Genomic DNA, 24,826 nt, shown 5'->3' with positions numbered 1-24,826 from the left:
CGGAAATGAGTGGTCTTTTCCTTTAAGAGTTTATGCATGCTACTGCGTAGTCTGACTCTTCCTCAAAATTTGATGTTTATTCCTCTTTATTAGAAAATCTTTGCACACACTAAGAAAACAAGTCAAGCACCTAAATAAAGACTATAGGTTCTAAATCTCTTAATTTTCAGTCTTTGATCCCAATTCTATTATTTGTCTATTTGGAATTCTGAGGGCGTAAGGAACTAATAAGTGTTTATTCAAGTGAGATGATCAGTTTTTTACTTTTCTCCTCCAACATCTCGCATGGGTTACAGTTGGAGTTGCTAAAGGACGGATGACAGCAGCACTCACCAGCATCCATGCATGACTCAAGCCTTTTTGAATCTACAGAAGCAGGTGAAGCATGCATCAAGAATGGCGCAGACAGAATGACAACGCCCATTGTGAGGGCGGAAGAAGTATTAAGAGAGCTTAAAAATATGAAAAGCCAGAATCGCATCACACATTGGTTGCTTTCCGCCATGATTCTGATAACTGCATTCTGGCAGTTATCAGAAGTTTCTGTTTTATTGTTTATGAAGCAGAAGTTACGACATCCATTTAGGGCACTAGGGAGCTTGCTCATAGAATCACTGAAAGGGGCTACTGTTAAGGCCGACCAGGGAGCCTCTGAAAAGGTCTTTGCTGTTGAAGTGCCTCTTCCTCCACTTGCCAAACTACCAGAATTCCCCAGTTTATGCATCTCATCGTCCATCAGAAACAGCAGTGAAGAACAATGACGCTGCAATTCCATTTACGTGACTACTCTGATCTTTAAATGAAGACAAAGAACAGCATATGAGTAACATACATATTGTTTTGGCCATATGAAGGGAAAGGTTTGGTAATGTAATCGTGATTCAATAATTAGGATCTAAATAACATGCACACTTTTGCAGAGTATAAAAGTTCGGCACCTTCCCCTTTTCATGAAATCCATTTGTTAATCTTCAATGGCCCAATGCGATCATAGATGACTCATTATCTCCTTTTGCCCTCCATTTTATTATTCTGTTATTTTTCTTCTTTCTCCATAATTCTTTCTCCAACTTCACGCATGAAGTAATGAATACCTCCATTGGCACTATTCACTTTGTGACTTTCATGTGAGAGTCTGCTCTAGTAACTTTTCATGCCCAACAACGAAAATGTATTTTCCTCTTTACAAGACTTCCTACACCACAATGAAACCGAGAAAGAAAAACATAATTGCACCTCTCTCCAGGAGATCCAATTTTGTCTGCAAAAGGTTAAGCAGGTGAGTAAGTCTGAAGCCCAATGTTGCCAGGTTTTTCTCACCTTGAACTTTGAATATTTGCTTTCAGCTGGGGCTAGGAAAAACCAGTCATTATTTGCTAGCTCCTCATTTTCCTGTCACTACAGCATAAAGCAAATGGTGCGTTCGGGTATTTGAAAGAGAAGCATCTTGGGGTATTTAAAGGGAGAGAACTTTAAAAGAAAAATTTCGTTCAACTGATGTAATGTCCTCATACATCTAATCAGACATTACATAGCCTGTAGATTAACCTCATTCCCTCAAGATAAGGGGGAATAATGCCACCCTTGCTTGGACTTATTTTATGCCACATATATATTATGAATAGTTTTTTTCTTACAAATTATGTTTTTTAAAACTAAAATGATGATTTTTTTTTACCCATTAGGTTTTGATAGATTGTGCTTTTCCTTTAACCCTTCCAGTGATGTGCTTCAAAGGTTATTATTTGTCGGATAGACTACATGGATCACATTCAACAAATTCATTTGGTAGTCTGGATGGTTTTGGTGCAGGAAAATGTGAGTACATCGTTTAATACTTGTATATATGACATACACACGACCAAAATTGATGTTCTCCATATTAACTACTCATTTGTCCATTAAGTTTCATGAGCGATCGCCAGCTTTTACACGCAAAATGGAAAGACACAAAAAGAGTGATGGATATGGTGGATATCATTTTTGTGAGTACAATTTAATGTGTGTGTGTGTGTGTATAAGAAATAGGTTTCCTGCATTCAAATTTCAAACACCTTTTTTAAGGTAAAAATAGTGAAGGTGGCGATGGAAAGGTGAATAGGTGAGTAAAGGAAAATGAAAGGATGGAGGACCCTTGGGCCAAATTTGATGGCTTGGATTATTAAGTTATTTAGGGTATCTTTATTCAAGAGCAATTTCGTTTTGAGCGAATCAACATCCATTGTTTGACTGATTCGGTGCAAACAAGGAAGAGGCAATAAAGCCAAAAAATGCGTTTCCCAATTCCAGTCTTTCTCAGCTCACTAGCACTATCCGACATGGGTATCTAATCTTCGTTGTCTTCCATCCCAATTCTCAGTTATCTTTGTGCCATTCACAATAAACACAGAGATCGCCCCTACAAGATATGGAAAACGTCACCTCTATCCAGATGAATGGGAGGGTAACAACCTGCCACCTGAAAAAGACCCGAAAGCCCACATTCGCCTAGCCTTTGGGATCATAGGCTGCATTGGGACCTAGGTAAGTACGGTATACTCATCAACTAAAATGTTGCAATCATATTGTTTAAGGTTCAAAAAGTAGCTCCCACAAGAATAGAACAGGCGACGCACTTCTATGCACCCACTGCCCAACCAGTTATCCTATGCTCCTTGAGGTGGAAAACCTCGCCTATCTCACCCGAATGATGGTTGAAGTGAAAATTGGGTTTCTGGCACCTTTCCTATAGTGGAACACCATCATTTGGCAGTGGCCTCTCATAGCAAACATTCCAATTCAGCAGCGGAGGTTAAGCTTCTCAGTCAATGATTTAGCTAGGTGGCTACCACCTGAATCTCGCCAATTGGCGCCTCATCACCATCACTCCATCAAGCCCAAAGGACCATATGAAACCAACACCTTCTTGACCACCGGCAACAGCCTAATATCTAGGCCTGGGCATCGGGCCGGCCCGGGCCGCCCTCTCGACCCCCTTTCCCCTGCCCTCCCGTCGCCCTCCGATGGAGGAGGAGGGGGAGGGGGAGCGGCGACGGAGGAGGAGGGGGAGGGAGACAGAGGAGGAAGGGGAGCGGCGAGGGAGACGGAAGAGGAGGGGGAGCGGCGAGGGAGAAGGAAGAGGAAGGGGAGCAGCGAGGGAGACGGAGGAGGAGGGAGAGGGAGAGGGGGAGAGGGAGAGGGGGAGCGGAGAGGGAGGGCAGGAGTCGGGCAGGGCCAGCCCGGGCCCGGGCCAGGTTTTTTCCGGCCTGGACCCGGGTCCGACCGGGCCGGCCCGACCCGACGCCCAGGCTTACTAATATCTCAACCTGCAATCAGCTAATGAAGCAGGCACATTTAGGCACCCCTCCAGTAATAGAAATCTCACCAGGTAACCCAAGCCAGAACCTTATGAATAAACTCGGGGCGAGGTTCTCTACTTGCTACCACAAGGTTCCGTTTTCTTTGTACCATCCGAAAAGCTAGGGTCCCTGACTTTCACCTCGCACGTTTGATACCCACTATCTACACCACACCAGACGGCCGATTAATCAATCCCGACGTAGATATCCATGCCATCAGCCTTTCCTTTGAGAACGAGGATGAATCGATGGATAATTATAGGAATTAAGAAGCAAAGGCAAAAGCTGTAACAAAAAGAGAGTGAAGCAAGGGGGAAGCAGGTTGGTTTGCACACACAAAATGACGGCTGTTGGCACCAAGGTTCGACTAAACAGTAGCTTCAAATTTTACTCTCAAATACCACCTTTTAGATGGATTCCAAAACAAAAGTACCAGATGGCCTTTTTAACATTGACATATAGCTGGCGTCCAGAAATAAAAGAACTTCATGGCCCTCGGCAGCTATAACTCAAACCAAAGACAATATCAACCCATCAAGATTCCGAATGCTCCAAAATCCAACTTCATGAAACCAAACGCAGACCAAACCCAAATTTGGGCAAACACAACAAAATACAAAGCAAATCCCGCAAAAAATGGTTCACCATCCAAAGCCGACAGTATGTTGAATTTTAAGCATAATTGAGCCGAAATATGTCATTGAAGACGTAAAAGCTTCCTTGGGGGGTTGGCATCAAATGGAACATCTGAAATGAGAACATAAAAAAAATGTTCATCAGAATCACTGGAAAATGTACAGATGTGGCAGTTAAATAGAAAAAGAGCAAGCGGCTAAAATATTACGCGCTTCAAAACTCATAACGATAACAACACAGAAGCACCAGAAAAAAAGTTGTTAAAAAGGCATATACGCAGGAGCAAGGAAAATATTTTGCATTGTGCACTTTCTCTCATACGCGCAGTTTCGTATGCAAACTTTCTACTTCCTGAAAAGTTGGAATGGCGACTAGAAGTTTAAGATGAGAACACTGTTTAAAAAGGAAAATCGGTAGCATAGCGTGACCAGTAAGAGCAAACAATCTCACAGGGGCAAGGACTTGATTCCATGAACAGGATCCATCGCACAGCTTCGAGTTTAAAACTCTAACGATCTAAAAAAAAATTTGGAAGCCTTCAACTTGAAATATGCTAGTCTGATGAAGAAATAGATAGTTGACTGATTAACTACATAAAAATGACAAGTTCCTGCATACTGCAAATATTCCTTGCCCACCTCTTTCTAAACCAGCTACCACAACTTAATTGTGTACTGCAGTAGGGAAACATTTTCACCATTAAAATACAACTGCACCGATACCACGACTGCTGTCGTGAAACAGATGATATCATGCAAAACCATTGCCGCATCAACAGCATTCATAAATTACTACATCAGTTAAGGGGTGCATCGGTTGTATTGTATGATACAGTAGTTGTATCGTCCGATACAGCTGATACACCTCGGCTACGATACACACAAAAAAATGTGTAGAATAGGCACATGTATAGGTCATGCCAACCTATATGATATGTATCATTACGATATGCGCACGTATCATACCATACACAATACAATATGCGTTTATATCATACGATACAAATAACATAGAGTTTGAGTACCATTCATGTGCTATCACAAAGCAATTATATGGTTAATTATCTCTTTTAATGAGATGCTAGACCGTAACTTCACAGAATTGGATGTCAATAAAGTAAAAATTATTTGACACAGTTGCTTAAGCTAGTTAAAATCAATGTTCTAAAAAGCGTATACTAAGCCGTATCAGTCCGGCCAATAAATAGGTTGTATCGTAAAGTATTGTACCATATCATATTTGCATCCTAAAATTATTTTTTAACTAAAAAAATAGAAAAATAGAAAAAATAAAAAAAAATCAAGAAAAGTCAAGAAAAATATATTCTTTATAAAAAAAACATGTTATACATAATGATAGACTTATTACAGCTATGCAGTTATATCACGAACATTCACAATGTTAAAGTTAATAGGTCTAATTCTACTCAAGTTAGTCAAAGTCTATTTATGCCGTTATTGTAATATGTTTTAACTTAGTTTACAGTTTTACCCATTGTAAGTGAGGCAGTCTTTTAACAAAGGATAGTCTTGTATTTTACGGTCTTTAGTAGAGCATTAGTTACAGTTTTGTTCCCTATTGCTGCAACTTTCACTTTTACACAAGAAGATAATGACGTGAAGAGAGCTGCTGCTGCTGATGTACTCCCATGCAGATTGAAAAAACATCGAATCTTCTTGTTTTCTATGTCTAGGTTTGTTGGATTTAACATGGTATCAGAGCTAGAAGATGCAGTTTCGTTTAGATTAGCCATTTGCTGTGCGTTTTGGAGAAGTGACTGTTCGTATTCCTCCGGTGGAAGCTGCTTGCTGGTTGGCACAGGAATGTTGTGCGTTGAAGGTATGTGGTGTATGAGTTGATGTTGGCTGATGTATTGTGCCCATTTTTATGTCTTGGGTGCCTGGTTTCTGAACCTTGCTAGCTGACGTGAGGCAGTTAGCAGTTTTTTTTTTTGTCTTTTGATTGTGAGGCTTGGTTGCATCAGCTGCTCTAAAGGTTATGGTAGTTTCATCCATCCATGATGCTTATTTGTTTGCCTGGTACACTGCAACAGTATTGAATAAATTACTACGGATGTCCACTATTTAGCTGTGATTGATACGCATGCAGTTGCTGCTACCAGACAAGCAGCTTTAAAGTTAATAAAACTTGACCATTGGAGAGGAAAGAGTCTTGTTTGCAGCAGTTTTGAAGGATTGAATTAAAGTATGTCCTGAAACAGCTTTGGAAAGTGTTCTGCTGCTGAATATTATCAAGTATTTATTTCCTCATGACTGTGATGTTGCTGCTTACTGTTCTGGCATTAACAAGTCTGGCTTGAGTATTAGATGTTGTAAGTGCTGGAAGGTTGGTTGCTTGTAGTCAGTTCATGGCATTGTTATCAGTTTGTTTTTTCAGCTATCAGTTATTATCCATTGTAGCTGGGATTACTTTGTTTGCTGGACTGTAAAATATGGATAAGGTAAAAGTGTTGTAAGGCGTTAAATGTGCTGAAGTCTTTTGGGGGAACAGGAAACAATAATAGAATGTTTGAGAAGAAAAGAGATATGAATAATATACAATGCCATTACTGTAAGGAACTAGAACATATGAAATTTAATTGTCCTATCCTAAAGAAGAAGAAAGGAGTATATGTTGCTGATTCACTTGGAGATAAAAATGAAAATGATGGAGTGTTGACATCTAGGGTGCAACCAAAGGAAGATTCTTTTGCTGGAGATAAAGATCATGTCTCATTCTAACATTCTAGAAAGTATTCAGCAACTTCTTGCACCTAGTGAGTTTGTTGTTCCCACTTCCTCTATATCATTTTCCAATGATGCATTTGCAGGTATACCTTGTGTCATTCCGACTTGGCTTCTAGATTTTGGTGCCTTAGGTCACATGACATCAAATGAGGCCATTCTAACTAATTGGCATCCTTGTTCTGGGTTTTTTAAGACTGTGAATGGTTCTTCCATGCCTATAATTAAATCGGGTTCAATCACTCTCAATTCTTATCATGACAGCAAACTACATGTTGATGATGTGCATCATGTTCCCTCTCTTACTGTGAACCTAATTTCTGTTGGTCAAATTACTAAGAAAAATAGTACTATCACTTTTTCTCCTGTGGATTGTGTTCTGTAGGATCAACAGTCTGGGAAAAAGATTAGAATTGGCAATAGAAGAAGTGACTTATACTATCTTGATTGGCTAGACATGAGTTCTTTAACGAGAGACAAGAATGGGGTATATGCATCAGTAAGAGATGAATCAATGCCATGGCATCAATGATTAGGACATATCTCAACATCTAGATTGAAGCATATTTTGATTGAAACATATTTTGGAACTTTTTGATGATTCCAGGATCATGATATCTGATGATGTGAAAATTTGTTAAAGTTGTAGACTAGCAAAGACTTATGCTTTACCTTTTTGTCCAAGAGAAATTGAATCAGTAAAACCATTTGACTTGATACATTCAGACATTTGGGGGTCATCTTCCATTTTGTCAAAGGGAGGATCGACTTAATTTGTAACCTTTGTAGATGATTGAAATAGGTTCACTTGGATATTCTTTATGAGAAATAAAAAGTTAAAAACAAACTTTATGATATATTTGAAAGGTATTGTGCTATGATTGAATTTTAGGTTGAAATCAAAATCTCATGTTCATATTCAATGGAAGAATACATTAGTAAGGTGTTCGAAAATAATTTGCAGAAGCAAAAATCTTGTTCCTATACACCTGAACAAAATAGAGTCGCTGAAAGGAAAAATAGACACATGCTTGAGACTACAAGATTTTTTTCTTTTTGCTACTAATGTTCCGAAAGACTATTAGGATGATGCAATATGTATGGTGGTATATCAAATAAATCGTATGCCTTCAGAAGTTTTAAGTGGAATGTCTCCTTATGAGAAATTGTATGGACATAAGCCAAATTCCAACATGATGAAAGTTTTTGGATGCACTTGCTTTGTACTTATACCAAAGCAATTAAGAGACAAGTTTTCACCTAGAGCTGCAAAGTGTTGTTCCTTGGGGTTCTCAGGAAATAAGAAAGGTTATAAATGTTATGATCCAATTGGAAGAAAAATGTGGGTTTCAAGGCATGTAATATTTCATGAGTATGAGCCATATTTTATACAAGAAAGTGAAAAGATAAAGAATTGTGATGTAGATCTATCCTTTCTAATGACATATCCCTCATAGTATAAGATTGAAAAGGAAGAAAGACAGTCAGAATGTAGAGGAGGAAGCTCTCATGATGATTCTGAAAAATAAAATGACATCAGCCAAGTCTATCAAAGAAGAAAAAAAGACATTATTCATGTGCTTTTTCTTGAGCAGTCTGAGCCATTTGAAGAAGGACCAATGAGGCCAATTCTGATCTAATTCATTCTATTGATCCTGAACCTCCGATTCATGGAGAGAATTCCTCCTCATCCTCTTCCCACATGGCTCTTTCTCCTTCTTAGGTACGTTATAGTTCAAGAGTCTCAATTCCTCCCTCTCGCATTGTTTCTTGTGGTTCTTTTTCTCCCAAACATCGTGCTTACCTTACCTAGATTCATTGTTATGATGAGCCCAAGTTTTATGAGCTATGTCACATAGGTGTAGGGTACGGATGCTGGTGCAGGTGCGGTTGTGGGTGCCGAAGCGGCACATACCCAAAAATTTAAGTGTAGCGGTGCAGCGAGAGTATTTATTATTATTATTAGTTTATTATTATTATAATATATATATATATACATATATATAAGAATTAAGAAATTAAGAAGATACACTACAGTCTATACACTACACTACACACTTTATGGGTAAATTATATATGAATATTATATATTACATCTAAGTTATAATGTAATTGGGTATATGAATGTAACATATTAAGCATTAACATGCTTACAAAGTACAAACATTAAACAAGTAAACAAAAAACAACAAAAACAGGACAAAAGTCACAAAACACAGAAATGGAAAAAAAATGCTAAACAAGAAATAGCAGTCATTGCAGCAAAACACAAAACTAAGAAAGTGAAAAAACAACAGCCAACTATGAACATTTACTGATTTAAGCATAAAACAAAAAAATAGAATCACCTGTGCTATGAGTCATTAGTTGAATCGATGACACAACAAAATGAAATACAAAAGAGTGCAATGAGAAAGTGCAGATGGCATAACCACGCAAGGGAGGAGTGCACAAGAGGAGAGGAAGAGACCGGAAATGACCTTCCATTCCACTGGATGCTTCAATAAAACCAGCAAAACCACGCAAGGGAGGAGTGCACAGGAGGAGAGGAAGAGAGTAACGATCGTGTAACCCTCTTTCTAAAGTTAAAATTTTTTAAAATAAAAAATATCGAAAAAGGATGACAATAGGCTTGGCACGGTTTGACCGCACCCGATTCAAGTCAAACACGAGTTGGGTGCGTATCCACAATGGACGAAAATGATCAGTGCAGTCAGCTGCACCCGACTCTTGTTGACATGTGCTAGGTGCAAATCCGGGCCGCACCCGTGCCTGCACCCGCACCCGAGTCGTGTCGACGCAGATGCGGCAGTCATTTTGCAAGGTCCATGTGACTTAGCTTATGAGTTAGCAGCATCTAAGAGGGAACAGCAACTTGCTATGTTTGAGGAACTGAATGCTCTAGAAAGAATGAAAGCTTGGGACTTGGTGAAACTTCATCCAAGAAAGAATGTTGTGAGCTGTAAGTGGGTATTCAGCGGGTATTTAAAATTAAGACAAAGGCAAATGGATCAATTGAACGTTACAAGGCAAGATTAGTTGCAAAAAGCTACAATCAACAATTTGGAATAGATTATTCCAAAACATTTGCTCCAATTGCTCATATGACCACTATTAGAACTATTCTTGCAGTTGTTTCAGCGAGGCAATGGAATCTATCAGCTTGATATAAAGAACGTGTTTCTGAATGGAGATTTAGATGAAGAAATCTACATGCAGCTTCCTCAAGGTGTTTCAAATTTAGAAAGAAGAGTGTGTAAATTGAAGAGAGCTTTATATGGGCTGAAAAAATCCCCAAGAGCTTGGTTTGAAAAGTTTGACTCAGCAATTGAAGAAATTGGAATCAATCAAAGTTTTCATGATCCAGCTTTGTTAGTATCTTCCATAGAAAAAGAAAAATGTTTGTTACTTTTATATGTGGATGATATGATTATTACAGGCGATGATTTTGAACTTACTGATGAAGCAAAGAAGAAATTAGCACAAATGTTTGAAATGAAAGTTCGGGGATTTCTAAAGTACTTCTTGGGTCTTGAGGTTGCCTACTCAAAAAAGGGTTTGTTTCTGTCCCAACATAAGTATGCAGTTGATTTGGTGACTAAGGCTAGACTATATGATGAAAAGAAGAAAATGTTTCATCGATGGAGGCAAATGTGAAACTAAAGCCTCGTGAAGGGAAAGAATTGAAAGGCTCGACTGTTTATAAGAAAAAGCAACTTGTTGGCAGTCTGATTTATCTCATTATTTCTAGGCCTGACATAACATATGCAGTTCATGTGGTTAGTCAGTTTATGAATGCACCCAGATCAACACATTTAGTTGTTGTCTTCAGTATATATAAGAGATACTACGGACTATGACATGCTTTTTTCATCATCTAATTCCGAAGACCTTGTGGCCTATTGTGATGCTGATTTTGGTAGATCAGTTCGTGACAGAATATCCACAATAGGATTTTGTATTTTCCTTGGCAATTCTATGATCTCCTAGAAGAGAAAAAAACAACAGAGTGGCTTTATCTACAGCTGAAACCGAATATAGGGCTATGGCCCAAACTATAACTAAGATAATATGGATATGGTGGCTACTAAATGAGATAAGAGATAAGGGTTCCAGTTGTTAATGAGACTATTTTGATGTGTAACAACATGAGTGCTATTCATATTGCCAAAAATCTAGAATTTCATGAAAGAACTAAACATATTGAGATTGATTGTCATTTTACAAAGAGAGCATATGAAGAAGGAGTAATATTGCCAAAAATCTAGAATTTCATGAAAGAACTAAACATATTGAGATTGATTGTCATTTTACAAGGAAAGCACATGAAGAAGGATTAATATCTCTAAAACATATAAGGACTGGAGACCAAATTAATGATATGTTTACAAAGAGCTTGTCACCATCTAAGTTCAGAAATTTTGTTGGCAAACCTGGTATGATCTCTCTTAATCGTGCCAAGTTTGAGGAGGGAGTGTTAAAGTTAATAGTCTAATTCAGCTCATGCTAGTAAAAGTCTATTATGTCCTTCTTACTGTAATATGTTTTAACTTAGTTTACAGTTTTACCCCTTGTAAGTGAGGTCTGTATTTTATTAACTAAGGTAGTCTTGTATTTTATTGTCTTTAGATGGTCCACATAATAACTCACAAGATCCATAACATATAAAAAAACAAGTTTTAATCTATGTCACACGGGTACGGGTACGATAAGGGTACGGGTACGGGTACGTGGACACGGCAATTTTCAAAATTTTAGGATACGCGGACACGGCGAATTTTATATTCTAAAAAATTAAAAAGGATAATAAAATAATAAAAAACATTAAATTAATAATTCACTCTTACAATCTCATAAGTCATAAAAAAGAAAGTCTCAGATTCTCAAACAAAACATTGTTCATCACCAATCTCATAAGTCATAAGAAAGAACGTCTCAAACAAAACAAAGAATGTCGGGTTAGTAAAGTGGTTCGGATCGGGTCTGACCTAGACCCAATCCAAAACGTATTCTGCCGTGTCCAAGTGTCGGTATCCAGGTGTCGGAGTGTCGACACCGGTACGTGGCCCATTTTGCCGTGTCCGTGTGACATAGGTTTTTAATTGTTATACATCACATTGCAAGATGAAAATTTTAATGCAAATAACAAATCAAAGCAGTCTTATTCATAATCTTCATCATCTTCATTTTCAACTTCATCTATGTAAAAGAAATAGGAAAAACCCTTTTTGTTCAAACAAGAGTTGGTCACCCATGCACAAATCTGCCCCCAGATTGATGATCTTACTGTAAAATTGATGATTCTCTTTCAAAAATTGCCACAAAATCCCCCAACTTCAACTCTTAGGTATATTTGAAAATGAAGAGGGAAGCGGGTTTTAAAACTTATTTCGAAAAAGTGGGGCTTAGACCCCCTGTTTTCGAAATACACCGTATTATATGGTATGGGCTATGTATCGATACACATACAAGGTGGTGTATCGTATCGCAAATTTAAAAAGCAACAGTATATATCTTATGGTATGGCCCGTATCATACGATGCGTACAACACAGCACAAAATGACTCCTTCAATGCATTAGCAACACCATGTTCTAACACCATGATGCAATAGGCATAGTCAATCTATCCATGAGGCTACTGCGGAGCTTCAAATGGAAGAAAATAGACTTTGTCTTGATAGAAAAAAAACCACCAATGTTCTTGCCACATCTAGGCCGGGGGCCTATTTGAAGCCTTATAAACCTCCACACTTCAATCGAACAAATGAAGGAGCAAGAAGAATAATTATTTGCTATCATTGCTAAGAAGAAGGACACACCAAACCTAGATGTCCAAAACTAAGAACTTTTGACAAGAGAAATAATGTTGCGGCTCCGATACAAGAAGAAAGGAAAGAAGCAAGCTCATTTCAACTCGATCAACTCATAAGTGTTCTTCAACCTAAGCTCATTGAAGCTATTCAATCTTTGCTAAAAGGAGGGAGCACACCTTCAACGTTGAGCGCTACCGTGACATCTGCTTCTTCAAGTAAGTATTCTTGGATTATTGATTCGGGTGCATCTTTTCATATGACTTCTTGTGGATCCCTTCTCACCAGATGCACCAAAAATGATTCTTATCCTTTTGTGAAAACGGCGGATGACACTTCTCTTGAAATCAGTGTTGTACGTATCGTACGATACGGGGCCGTATCGTACGATACATATCGTATCGTTTGCAAAATACGATACGATACACCCCCTGTATCGCAAATGGGGGTGTATCGTACCTGTATCGTACGATACGTGCGATACGGGCCCCCGTATCGTACGATACGGTGCGATACGGCTCGTATCGTACGATACGGGCTGATTTCTAAAAAGGAGACTTGAACCCCATTTTTTCGAGTTTTTTTTATAAAAACCCACCCCTTCCTCATTTCTAATCTATAGATTGTACCGTTTTAGAGGGAAATCATTGATTTCCATTGTGAAATCATCGATTGTCACCGTGAAATCATCTATTAAACCATGGATTTGTGCATGGGTGGCTGATTCCCATTGAGAGGAAATGGTTTTTTTTTAAACCATGAAGATAAAGATGAAAAAGAATGATATTGTTATGAATTTTGATGTCTATGAAGTATGAATGATGAACCGTGAACGTGTAAGTTTATAGCATTTAGCAAAATAATAAGTCTATCATTATCTAAAAGACTAAACCATGTTTTCTATGAAGAATTTATTATTTTTAATTTTTTTCTGATTTTTTATGAATTTTTTGATTTTTTTTAATTTTTTTCTGATTTATTATTATTATTTTTTTAAAATTTACGATACGGTTACGATACGTTACGATACGTTACGATACGGCGTATCTTAAAGCCCGACCGATACGCCTTACGATACGCTTTTTACAACATTGCTTGAAATTGATTATATTGGAAATCTTGACCAAACTTTTACATCCAAAATTTTTAAAATACCTAAAGTAAGATATATTCCTAAGTTAAACTTAAATTTATTATCCGTTTCTCAAATAGCCGACCTTGGTTTTGATATAATCTTCTCACAATATAAATGTTTGATACAAGACCGTTTATCCAAGAAGACGATTGGGGAAGGTTTTAGAACTAATGATCTCTACTACGTAGAGTTTTTGAACCTTTCAAGACCCTCATGCAATATCACCAAAGGACTTGACATTCAAAATTAGCATCAAAGACTTGGACATTCCAATCTAGAAAAAATGTCTCATCTTCCTTTCATGGAAAAGTATTGTCAAAAGGCCTTTTGTTGTAATGATTGTATCAAGGCAAAAATGAAAGTCTTACCTTTTGATAATAGAAAATTTGTTGCCCAAAAGTCTTTTAAATTGGTGCATTCGGATGTGTGGGGACCCGCTCCTATTATGTCAAAAGGAGGATTGTTGTATTATGTGATCTTTATTGATGATTATTCTAGGCATACTTGGGTTTACTTTCTCAAACGCAAATCGGAAGTATTGACAAACTTTAAGAATTTTTATAACATGATCAATACCCAATTTGGCTCCAATATTAAAATCTTTAGAAGTGATTCGGGTGGAGAATTTATGTCAAATGAATTTCAACAATTTCTAAAAGAAAAAGACATTGTACATCAAAGATCTTGTCCTAACACTCCCCAACAAAACGGAGCGGCTAAACGTAAACATAGACACATTATTGAAACCACTAGAGCTCTTCTTTTATCGAAAAATGTCCCCAAGAACTTTTGGGCTGAGGCTGTTTTGACATCAACCTATTTAATTAATAGAATGCCTACCAAACTTTTGAAAAATATTTCTCCTTTTGAAAAATTACACAATGTTAGACCAAATTACAATAGACTTAAAGTCTTTGGTTGCAAATGTTTTGTGTTAAATGACAAAGACAATAAGCTTTCTTCCAAAGTTATTAATTGTGTGTTTATTGGGTATTCGAAAACTCTTATGATATTGAAAGAGATAAAAGTATATATTTCTAGAAATGTGACTTTTTTTAAAAATGAAGATGGTTTTAAAAATGAGCCCAAGAAACTAGAAGATTATGCTTTTCTATGGACGGATGATGATGATGATGTTGATGAAGTTAACCATGATTATCCTTCTAATATCAATCCTCCAAAAGAGATTTTAGTTTATAGGAGAAGAGGTCACCAAACTCAAGAAACCAATCAATCAATTCCTAGGAGATCCCAAAGACACATTAGGCCTCCTCAAAGATTTATTTCTTATGAGTCTTTTTCTCCAAAATATCGAGCTTGTCTTTTGGCACATCATTCTTTTTATGAACCATCTTCTTACCTTGAGGCTAAGGAAGATCCTAATTGGATTGAAGCTATGAATCTTGAGCTTAAAGCTCTCGAAAATAATGAGACTTGGGAAATTGTCTCTCTATCAATAGGGAAAAAGACTATTGGTTGTAGATAGATCTATAAGATCAAAACTAAAAGTGATGAAACATTAGAAAGATATAAGGTCAGACTTGTTCCCAAGGGATATGCTCAAGAATATGAGATTGATTATGAAGAAACCTTTGCTCCTGTTGCTCGTATGACTTCTGTTAGAACTCTCATTGTCGTTGCTTATGTTAAACAATGGTCTATTTTTCAAATAGATGTTAAAAATGCCTTCTTAAATGGTCACCTAAATGAAGAAGTTTTTATGCGTGCTCCTCTTGGATTTGATCTACCTCAAAACAAGGTTTTACGACTTAAGAAAGCTCTTTATGGTTTAAAACAAGCTCCCAAGGTCTGGTATGACAAGTTTAGTAGTGTCATGTTTAATCAAGGTTTTCAATCTTGTTACTCTGATACAGCCATGTTTGTGAAGATCACATCTGTAGATATAATTGTTTTATTGTTGTATGTTGATGATATGGCTATTACTGGGAGTGATGATAAAGGAATTGTAGAGATAAAACAATTTCTTAAGAATTGCATTCAAATGACTGATTTGGGAAGACTAACATATTTCATTGGAATTGAAGTTGCCTATAGCAAACAGGGCTATCTGCTTTCATAAATGAAGTTTGCCCAGCACAGGTATCTCAGATAACAAAATTGTAGATACTCCAGAAGCATTGGGAGTAAAAATGAAGATCGATAATTGAGAGATATAAGAGAACCTCACTCCTTTTCGGCAAATTGTTGGTGCTCTCTCTTATCTCTCCATCACTAGCCCAAATATTGTTCATGTCATTTATGTTATAAGCCAATTTCAACAAAGACCCACCTCAGTGCACATGGGAGCAACAATGCGGATTGTGCGTTATGTGAAAAACACAATCAACAAAGGACTTTTCTTGTCTTCATCTTCTGTATTAGAACTAGTTGCTTACACAGATGCTGATTGGGGTGGAGATCCCAATAATAGGCACTCCACCATTAGTTTTTGTGTGTTTTAGGTGATTACTTAATTTTCTAGCGATACAAGAAACATAATAAGGTGTCTCTATCATCATCAACCATTACCAAAGTTGAGTATCGTGTCATGACATCTACAACAATGGAGATTGTGTTGCTCAAAAGCTTGTTGAACGATATGTGAATTCATATCACGGATTCTGTCAAGCTTTATTGTGACAACAAGAGTACCATTTACATTGCTATCAACCACACATTTCATGAAATGACAAAGCACATAGAGATGGACTGCCATTATGTTCGTGAAGAGTTCCTCCAGAAAAATACTGATCTCTCCTATGTTCCCACTAAATATCAACTAGGAGATTTCTTTACAAAGGCACTTGCTGCTGCCCGATTTCAATTTCTCTTTGGCAAACTTTCGGTTATCACACCGTAAGTTTGAGGGGGGGTGTTAGAATGTATGTATTCCTATCTATATGTATATGTATGTGTATTACATATGTTAGTATGCTAATATATGTCTTATATATACATATATATATATTCTAGGGTATCTAGGTTGCACATGTAATTTTCTATTTCTTTTTGTACTTTTTCCCTTTTGTATTTTTCTTCTTTTCCACTTTTAACCTTTAGATTGTAGCCTTTTGACTAGAAGAAGACTAGTCCCAAGGGCTAGAATTCTAGCCGTTGGAACTAGTCCACTTGTTATCTCAGCTATATATAGTGCTGAGTTCTCTTGTTTAGGTATGGCTTTTTAGCCTATTCTTGTATCTCTTATTGTGATTAATATATGTTCTTTTTCACCTCTTGTGTGAGGTCTTGTGAGTTTGGCTTGTTGGTGGAAGCTTCAAAGGCTGGTTCTCTTGAAGTTTTTGTCTCTTTGGGCCTGATTTACATGGTATCAGAGCTTGTTTTGGATCGTTGAATTGCTGCCTTTCGGAGTTTTATGAATCAGCTCATATTCTCTCTTTGGAGCTGTGAAGCACTCCAAGTGTTTATGGTATTGCTGGCTGCAATTTGACTCAAGGAGGTGCTGTCTTTCTTGCTGGTTCTTGATAATCAACAGCATAATCAATATAACAATACATCAATACAAAATAAAGTACATAACAATACAAAATACAAAATAAAGTACATAACAATATAACAATACATCAATACAAAATAAAGTACATAACAATATATACTCAATTAAGAAACTTTAATTGAAATGGAATGTGACTTTTCACTTTCCCATGGAATAGGCATGTTGGCGCCAACACACATCCCGTCGCCTAAGTGTGGACTTAGGGACGGTGTGGACTCACGCTTAGTCCACGCCTAAGTGAGGCCTATGCGAGGCCTTAACAACATAGATCTTGAGCTTCATCGAATCACAGTGAGAGGATGGAGGATTTCTCCATCCAAACCCACATGGAAAAATCCATAAATATATATATATATATAATAAATTTGTCTACAAACAATGAAACTAACAACAAAATTGTTCACAAGTATAAAAAATAACAATTAATGACTAATAAACTATGATTTTATCAATTATTCAATAGAAAAGTAAATAATTTGTTTGTTGCCGCACCCAAAGATGCATCCGACAAAGTACCCAAGCCACACCCGACATGACTCAGGTGCAGCAATGTTTTCAAAGAGTCCATGTAACTTAGGTTCAGTGCTTACATTGATTCCAAAAAGATGAACAAGAAACTGTCATATGTGCTTGGGCAGGCAGGTGAATCAAAATCTGGTACCTGATAGAGGCAACTCAGGCAAGCAGTAAAAAATAAAACGTTGCAACCACTGTCACAAATATGAGCTTATCTCAAACACAATGTGATCAGGTTTTATTTCGATTCTGCTCATATTATTTCCCAAAAAAAGGAAAATAGTGACACTTTGAAAAAAAAACCCAAAAAGAAAACAAAATGTCTTCATCATATTTTTATTTTCTTTCATTTTTTAAAATATCTATATGGTTGAAACTTTTTTAATATATTATTAAATATTCTGATCGATCAATGCTTTTTTAATATATTATTAAATATTCTGATCAATGTTCTTTTGGTTTTTTCAAATCCCTGAGATTTTCCTGAGAAAAACAAATTTTCTGATTAATAATACAAGAGAAAAGTTTTGCGATAAAAAAACAATACTGATATTAGTGATATATATTGCAATTTTATACAACAAAATCTCATTAGTGGTTATGTCGCTTATGTGTGTTACTGAAAATGCTAGATGCAGCCTAGGCAGTGAGTTAAGCCTAGAGCCTAGGTGGGGACATCAATTATGTTGTTCGTAAAAAAAAAAACAATAAAATAGTATATTAAACAACAAAACTGAAGCATTTGCACATGTAAAACTTATAGTTGTCAACTTATAAGAAGAAAACAATTAAAGTGCATGATAAGGCTCATAGTAGACATGCTATAACATGAATAAACATAACAAAATTTTGAAAGAGCAAATTCAATAAAATTGAACAATTAAAGTTCAGAGGTTATATAGCACAAAGATTTACAATTTTACATCACCTTTTTGCAATATTTTAAAGTTCACAAATCACAGGATGCGCTTGGATAACACCTCAAAAAAATGGTTTTTGTGAAAACATGGTTTAGTGAAAACCATTTTCTTAATAACTTCCAGGTTTGTGCATTTGGAGAGACCTTGAAAACCAGGTTTTCACTTTCTAAAACTTGGTTTCTGTTTGGATGACAAAATCGGATTTGAAGGGTGCTTTTAAAAACTGATTTCAGCTAAATGGTAGTTCAAAGTTAATTAATTTAAACTGCAAGGTTAATTCAGAGAGAGAGAGAGAGAGAGAGATTATGGATCTCAAAGGAACTAAAATGGAACTAAATTATACAAGTAGACAAGGAAAAAGAGAAAAAAACATTGAAGAAATATTCATCTGAGAAAAAAATGCTGGTGTACCTCATTAAATAAGACAAATAAATTAAATGTGGAGATTAAAAGATAATATTTATTTGTAAGTAAAAGATGAACTAATAGTGGCCGGTGTATCTCAGTAAATATACAACTACCTTTGTTCATTAATAAAAAAAATATCAAGAAAATAAGATTGGCTTCTTATAAATAGGACACTGACTGAAATCAGTAGAAGTTGATGTTGATTTTGAGCACAGAAATTGCAGAATCAAACAGAAAGCTTGCCTGCAACTCGCCTATGACAGTCAATGCAGTTGCATGTGTAATAAAGCAGTTACTCATGTAGGCAAAACTGCATGTGTAATAAAGCAGTTACTCATGTAGGCAAAACTGCATATGCAATAAAGAAGTTGTGTGTTGTTTTATTTTAGAGCCAACGGGAAGGTAGGTACGATGTTTTGTTGTATTTTAGAGCGAACATAATAAAATAGATAAAAACCTGAGGGGGATACAAACCAGCGTTTTTAAGTGAAAGATCTACCCGTGTTACACTCAAGCTTAAAAACGTCGTTATCAGAAAACGTAGTTTTTACTGCAACCAAACATCCCCAAAATAATATTGGCATGCAACCAAACACGCCCATATAATTTCCTAAATACAAATTAAATGAATCGTGACTTCTAATTTCTAAAATCTAAAAGGCTAATCTAAATCCTAAAGTTACTAACCTATTCCTTTTTTGAAAAAGGTGACCTAAATCTTCAAGATAATCACAGTTTCCATGTTAATCTCACTTGTCATAAAGCTGTCTTCAACTGCAATTCTAACAAACAAGAAATAGAATTAAGAAGGCACACACATGAACTGCAAAATAGTATATGAACTATAACTATGGCAATAACTATAAGTACATAAATGCCTACATGAATATATACATATATACTTCTAATGTAAATTGCATAGAACATGAAAAAGAATGGGAAAGAAAATCTGCAAAAAGCCAGAAGAAGAACAAAACTACAAACCTTAGAAGAAGAAGAAAAACAAAAGTGGTCTCAAACAGGAGGAGGAAAAAAAAAGAGAGGAAGGAGAAGAAAAGAAAGAGAGACAAAAAAATGAGAGCTGATAAACAAAAATGGCTAAGCTGCTAAATGCCTGCAAGGGTAACCTACCTGGGCAATGGACTAGGTGCTTTCCAAAGGCAGGTTGCTAGGAACAGCCAGCCTAGGGCTAGGCATGTTTTCTAACAACATAGATGGTTTTAATGATTGACATTCTCAGTTGCATAAGTTAAACCATTGTCATAGATATCATGAGATTTTCAAAAATCTAGCAATATTTACGAGAAAAACAAAATGACAATATCGGGAAAATCTCGCGAGATTTTAAAAATCTTGGCAAAAATGAACATCTTGTGATTCCTTTCATGAACTTTTAATGATTTTTCATTTTTTATTAGTTTCTCAGTTATTTTATATTTTTCCAATTTTTATGATTTTTGAAAAAAAAAATTGCCATGTTTTTTTCCAAAATTTTCCTGAAAAAAGCAACTTTGCCAAAAAATACCCAAGAAAAACATTGCTGATATTTTGCTGAGAACGACATTTATGACAATGAGTTAAAGTTAAACTGTGTCCTCTTGCTAAACAAACCAGGAAAAAGTACCTAAAGAATGAAGATTAATAATACTATAACCACGACTCTGCACCAGCTAAGAGTGATAAATTAACGGATAACCAAGTTACGAAACTATAAAGCTCCAAGCGTAATTTTAGCAATAGAATTTTTGCTTCGCTTTCCAGTTCACCATTTTTTTGCCTACCACAAGACATGGTCCAAGTAGTTTAAGAAGCCCTGAATTGGATTTGGTAAATTGGTGTGAAATTGATTTTTGGATTGCTAATAGAGATCGAACTTGTCTGAAAGCACAAGAAGGAAAAAGAAAGAAAAAACTAATGGGGAACAACAGATAGTACAGCACTTTTAAAGTACACTACTATAAACAGATAGCATGCTAAAATAATGCAACACACAACGTACATAACTATATTTGATGTATATACAACCATAAGATATTTGTCCACCACATGACTATGCAGGAATCATCCATGGAAGAACAGTCCACATGCAAAAAAATCAGCATATGCCAAGAAACAATGTTAACATGCCTAGACATTACAAAACAGAAGCTTATGATCTGCAATGTATGTGTGGATGTGCTTCAAACTTCGTTTGTCTTTTGCTAACTTATTACATCAAATATATGCTGCATCTTACATTCAGTTTTCCCTAACCATCATTTAATTAATACATATGTTATAAGAAAGGATAAGCATTTGCAGCATCTGTGCATTTTATTTCTCCATTCAAGAGAATGTCCTTCAGCAAGAAACCTGTAACTTTGTCTCTTATAGAAATGCTTACAAGAGCCAAGCCAAAATTTTGCACAATAGGTTGAAGTTCTCAAAGGCATATCCTCAACTACTTTATTCACCTAGCAATCATACGTCAGTCATAACACCAATTTTAGTATTGACATGAGTATTCTTGTCAAAAAAAGGACAATTGTTTTCATGATAAAAGCTCTTTGAAGTGGATGAAGGCAATAACAAATTCAGAGAAGGAAAGATAAATCAAGTCACAATTAACATGACCATAAAAGAAAGATCCTCTAGAAATCGAGTTGTGTTATCAGAAATATAATTGCTATGAAATGATCACAGATGGTAACTTATAAGCTTTGTCACATATATCGTGTACGGGTATTATACGAAAAGGAATTTCTCAAGTATAATACGGCACAGTTGTACATCTCGAGAAAATCTTGGCAAATTTTTAAAAAAATTAAAACATTTAATAAATCCTGAAAATTATAAAAAAATAAAAATTAATAAAAATACAAAAAAACTAAAAAAAAGCGTATAATAAGCGTTTTTTTATATTTTTTATTTTCTTGCACTTTTTTAAAAAAGACGTGTCTAATTGCCATTTTATATGGCTGACTTATTTTTCACGTATTATGGGTGCTTTTAAAAAAAAAAAAAACGTGTTTTCTGTGACAATGTCTTTGGGCATCAAAGGAAACAGAAAGATACCAAGAATTATCTTCCGACATAGAAGTTGAGACACTACCAACAATTTTAAACATTGATCTAATAGGTCAACATAAGCCATCAGGCCAGATGTTCAACCACTGTTCAGGTAAGAGTGTTGACCCATTGATTGACTTCCTCTCATTCCAACGTTCTGAGAAAACCTCTTTACAGGAGAGAACTAATAATAAAGGTATCTTGGAGTCATTTGATTTCCCACATATGCAACTAAAGTAGCAATAATCTTACAGCATGAGAAAAGTTCAAACGAATTGTTTGCCATGAGAGGAAACTCCTCAGGGTCAATCATATTTCACACATTTCAAAGCTGGATAAATACTAATGATGTCAACAATCTCTTAACCACACTAATCTTGACTAGAAAGAACGCTCCTCCATTTCAACAGCCAATGATGCCAAAGGTGAATGACCCATTTACTTATTAGAAGTTTAAAACCACCCAAGGAAGTGTAGGTGCATGAGCATAGAATTTTTCCCTTTCAGGTGAAAAAGACATCAGCAAAGGAATGTCAATCTAACCATGGTACGACCAGGAAAATTTTCCATGTTGTCCACTAGGGAAAAGAATAATACAGAAAACATTACCAATATCACCACTAAACATGCAAATTGTTGGAAAGTTGAAAGTCAAATAGCACATAAAATGATCAGATAAACAACCACTCCAGGCAAGCATCAACGTAAAAGCAGACTTGAATACGTCTTTTGGTTAAACTCGAAAATCAAAAATAGTAACAATACTAATTAAAAACAAATCCCAAAAGTATCTACAAGCAAACCCAAATCCTAACAAACAGAAAGCAAATGGAAAACAGCAAATAGGCAGTCCAAGTTAAACTGAAATTCTGATAAGAAACAGGGTGTAAATCCCAACCTAAAAAAAAAGGCCGGAGACACCATCCAATAGGAAAACACGTCCTTACCATTATCACTCGACTAATAAGAATAAGGACAACCCTGACCCAAAAGCAAAAAAGATCTAACGCCCATCGAGAGTGATCCTAACACAATCACCAACAATCATAGCCAAAGCAAAAGAATAATAAACCAACCAAATAACAAACCCGAAAACAATAAACCAAACATCCTGTAAAACCACAATCCGTAATCCTAAAAGAATCAACCAAACTAACCGATTAGCGTAAAAAAGAAAAAAGGAAACCCGAGAACCAAACGCGCAAATCAAACTCGTTACATCAAGCAAATGCAACTACCGCCGACATCATCAAACCACAGAAAGAAAAAAACAAAAAAAAAAACTAAGAGAGTCTAATCGAAGAATCACAGTCGAGGGAGAAGAATCTAAGAACGCAATCCACAAACCGAAAAGAAATGACAGAGGAAAAAATGAACCAATCAACTTAACCATCAAGGAAAAAAAAAAGAGCAGATCAGCCGATAGACCTGGCTGAACTTGAGGGGGTGCTGTTCGCCGGCGAGCTGGAGATTGCCGGAGACGAAGACGAGCATGCCGCCAGCGGGGCCGGAGGGCTGGCAGTCGACAGTAGTGATGCTGTGCTGGCACTGCTGGAAAGGAAGGGAGGTGAGCTTCGCGGCGATGTTCTGGGCTCCCTGTATCTTCTGTCCCTCGAAAGTCAGCATTGATCCCTCCTGGTAGAGGTTCGCCAGCCCCGCCCTGTTCGTGTCGAACGTGCTGTAGTAGTGCTCCACGAAAGCCTTCGCCAGGGAATCAGGATCCATCTCTCTTTCTGTCTCTCTTCTCAATGAGACGACGATGGCGATGAAGAAGAAGAAGAGGAGACGAAGACTAGAGCAACAAACCAGAGATAAAGGGCTTCCTCCCTATTCTCTCGCTCCCCTATTTGCAGAAAGGGGAAGAGCAGACTGATGGAAAAAAGCGACCGAAAGGTGGACTGTTTGAGGAAGCCGGCGACCTCATAGGGGTAACATTGTCATTCACATTCAAGGCGAGTGGAACAAGCCGTTTTTGGTTGTGAAATGAATCGTGTGTATCGGTTTTGAATCTCTCTCCTCTGATTTATTTACTTTTTTTAGACAAATTTTTCTCAGGGCTCGTTTGATGGGCCACAAAAACACTGTAGCCCAGAAAAGAAATTTCAAATTTTTTAAAATTTTTCGACGCCAAAAAATTTTTTTGCCCGTTAAAGCTGAAAACATAAATTTTTTTCCACCTCGAGAAGTGGAAATATCTTTCGAGAAATTTTTTTTTTGCCCGTTAGGGCTTCCTCATCAACGTTTCGCATCGTCCTGCTGCTGCTGCGTTTTTCTCCTTCCCTCTCCCCTCCCCGTCACAGAGTCCGTCTCTCCTCCACTGGATGGCCGTGATCCTCCAGCCGCCCGCCGGTGAGCCTCCACCTGCTACTCTCCAGGTTTTTTTTTTTTTGCCTGTTAGGGCATACACTCATCTAGCTCTGGGGTTTCCATCGTTGCTATTATCGGCACCCACAAGTAGAAAGAAGACGAGCTCGCTGTCGCACCTTCATTTTCTCCCTGTTCACTGGATTGTTCACGCTGCAGGGCAAGCAGCACCGTCAAACGACTGGCGATCGGGTAGGTAACTTTGCTGCTCTCTCTCTCTCTCCCATTATTTCCCCTTTTTTCAACCGTCGCAACGCCCATTATGTTTTAGATGCTATATATTCTGGATCAGTCTACCTGTTCCCCTGTGTTTGGGAGTCTGTACAGTCCTTTGCTTTGTTTTGCATTGTGCTTCCTTTGCTTATGTTGAGTTATTTGCTTATGCATGTTTA

The 24,826-nt window shown here is 36.8% G+C and overlaps 1 protein-coding gene across 1 annotated transcript; it reads right to left on the bottom strand.

The window, feature by feature from the left end:
* Positions 1-3,700: 3,700 nt before the first annotated feature.
* On the bottom strand, positions 3,701-23,955 carry LOC116248660 (nuclear transport factor 2B). The gene is made up of 2 exons (XM_031621581.2): positions 23,499-23,955; positions 3,701-4,085 (listed from the first exon to the last, which is right to left on the bottom strand). The coding sequence occupies exons 1-2, from the start codon at positions 23,793-23,795 to the stop codon at positions 4,011-4,013; spliced, it is 372 nt and encodes a 123-aa protein (XP_031477441.1). The 5' UTR covers positions 23,796-23,955; the 3' UTR covers positions 3,701-4,010.
* Positions 23,956-24,826: the final 871 nt, after the last annotated feature.

Source organism: Nymphaea colorata, chromosome 2, assembly GCF_008831285.2.
Source record: "Nymphaea colorata isolate Beijing-Zhang1983 chromosome 2, ASM883128v2, whole genome shotgun sequence".
Lineage (NCBI taxonomy): Eukaryota > Viridiplantae > Streptophyta > Magnoliopsida > Nymphaeales > Nymphaeaceae > Nymphaea > Nymphaea colorata.
Note: the sequence above shows the minus strand (reverse complement) of the source record. Positions and strands in the feature narration are given on the sequence as shown.

What these genes read in the sequence shown, in the direction of transcription:
- LOC116248660 (XM_031621581.2), bottom strand. Translation starts at nt 23,795, where the DNA reads ATGGATCCTGATTCCCTGGCGAAGGCTTTCGTGGAGCACTACTACAGC. An exon ending in ACCCCCTCAAGTTCAGCCAG is followed by an intron (nt 4,086 to 23,498) that starts GTCTATCGGCTG and finishes TTCTCATTTCAG; the next exon opens with ATGTTCCATTTGATGCCAAC.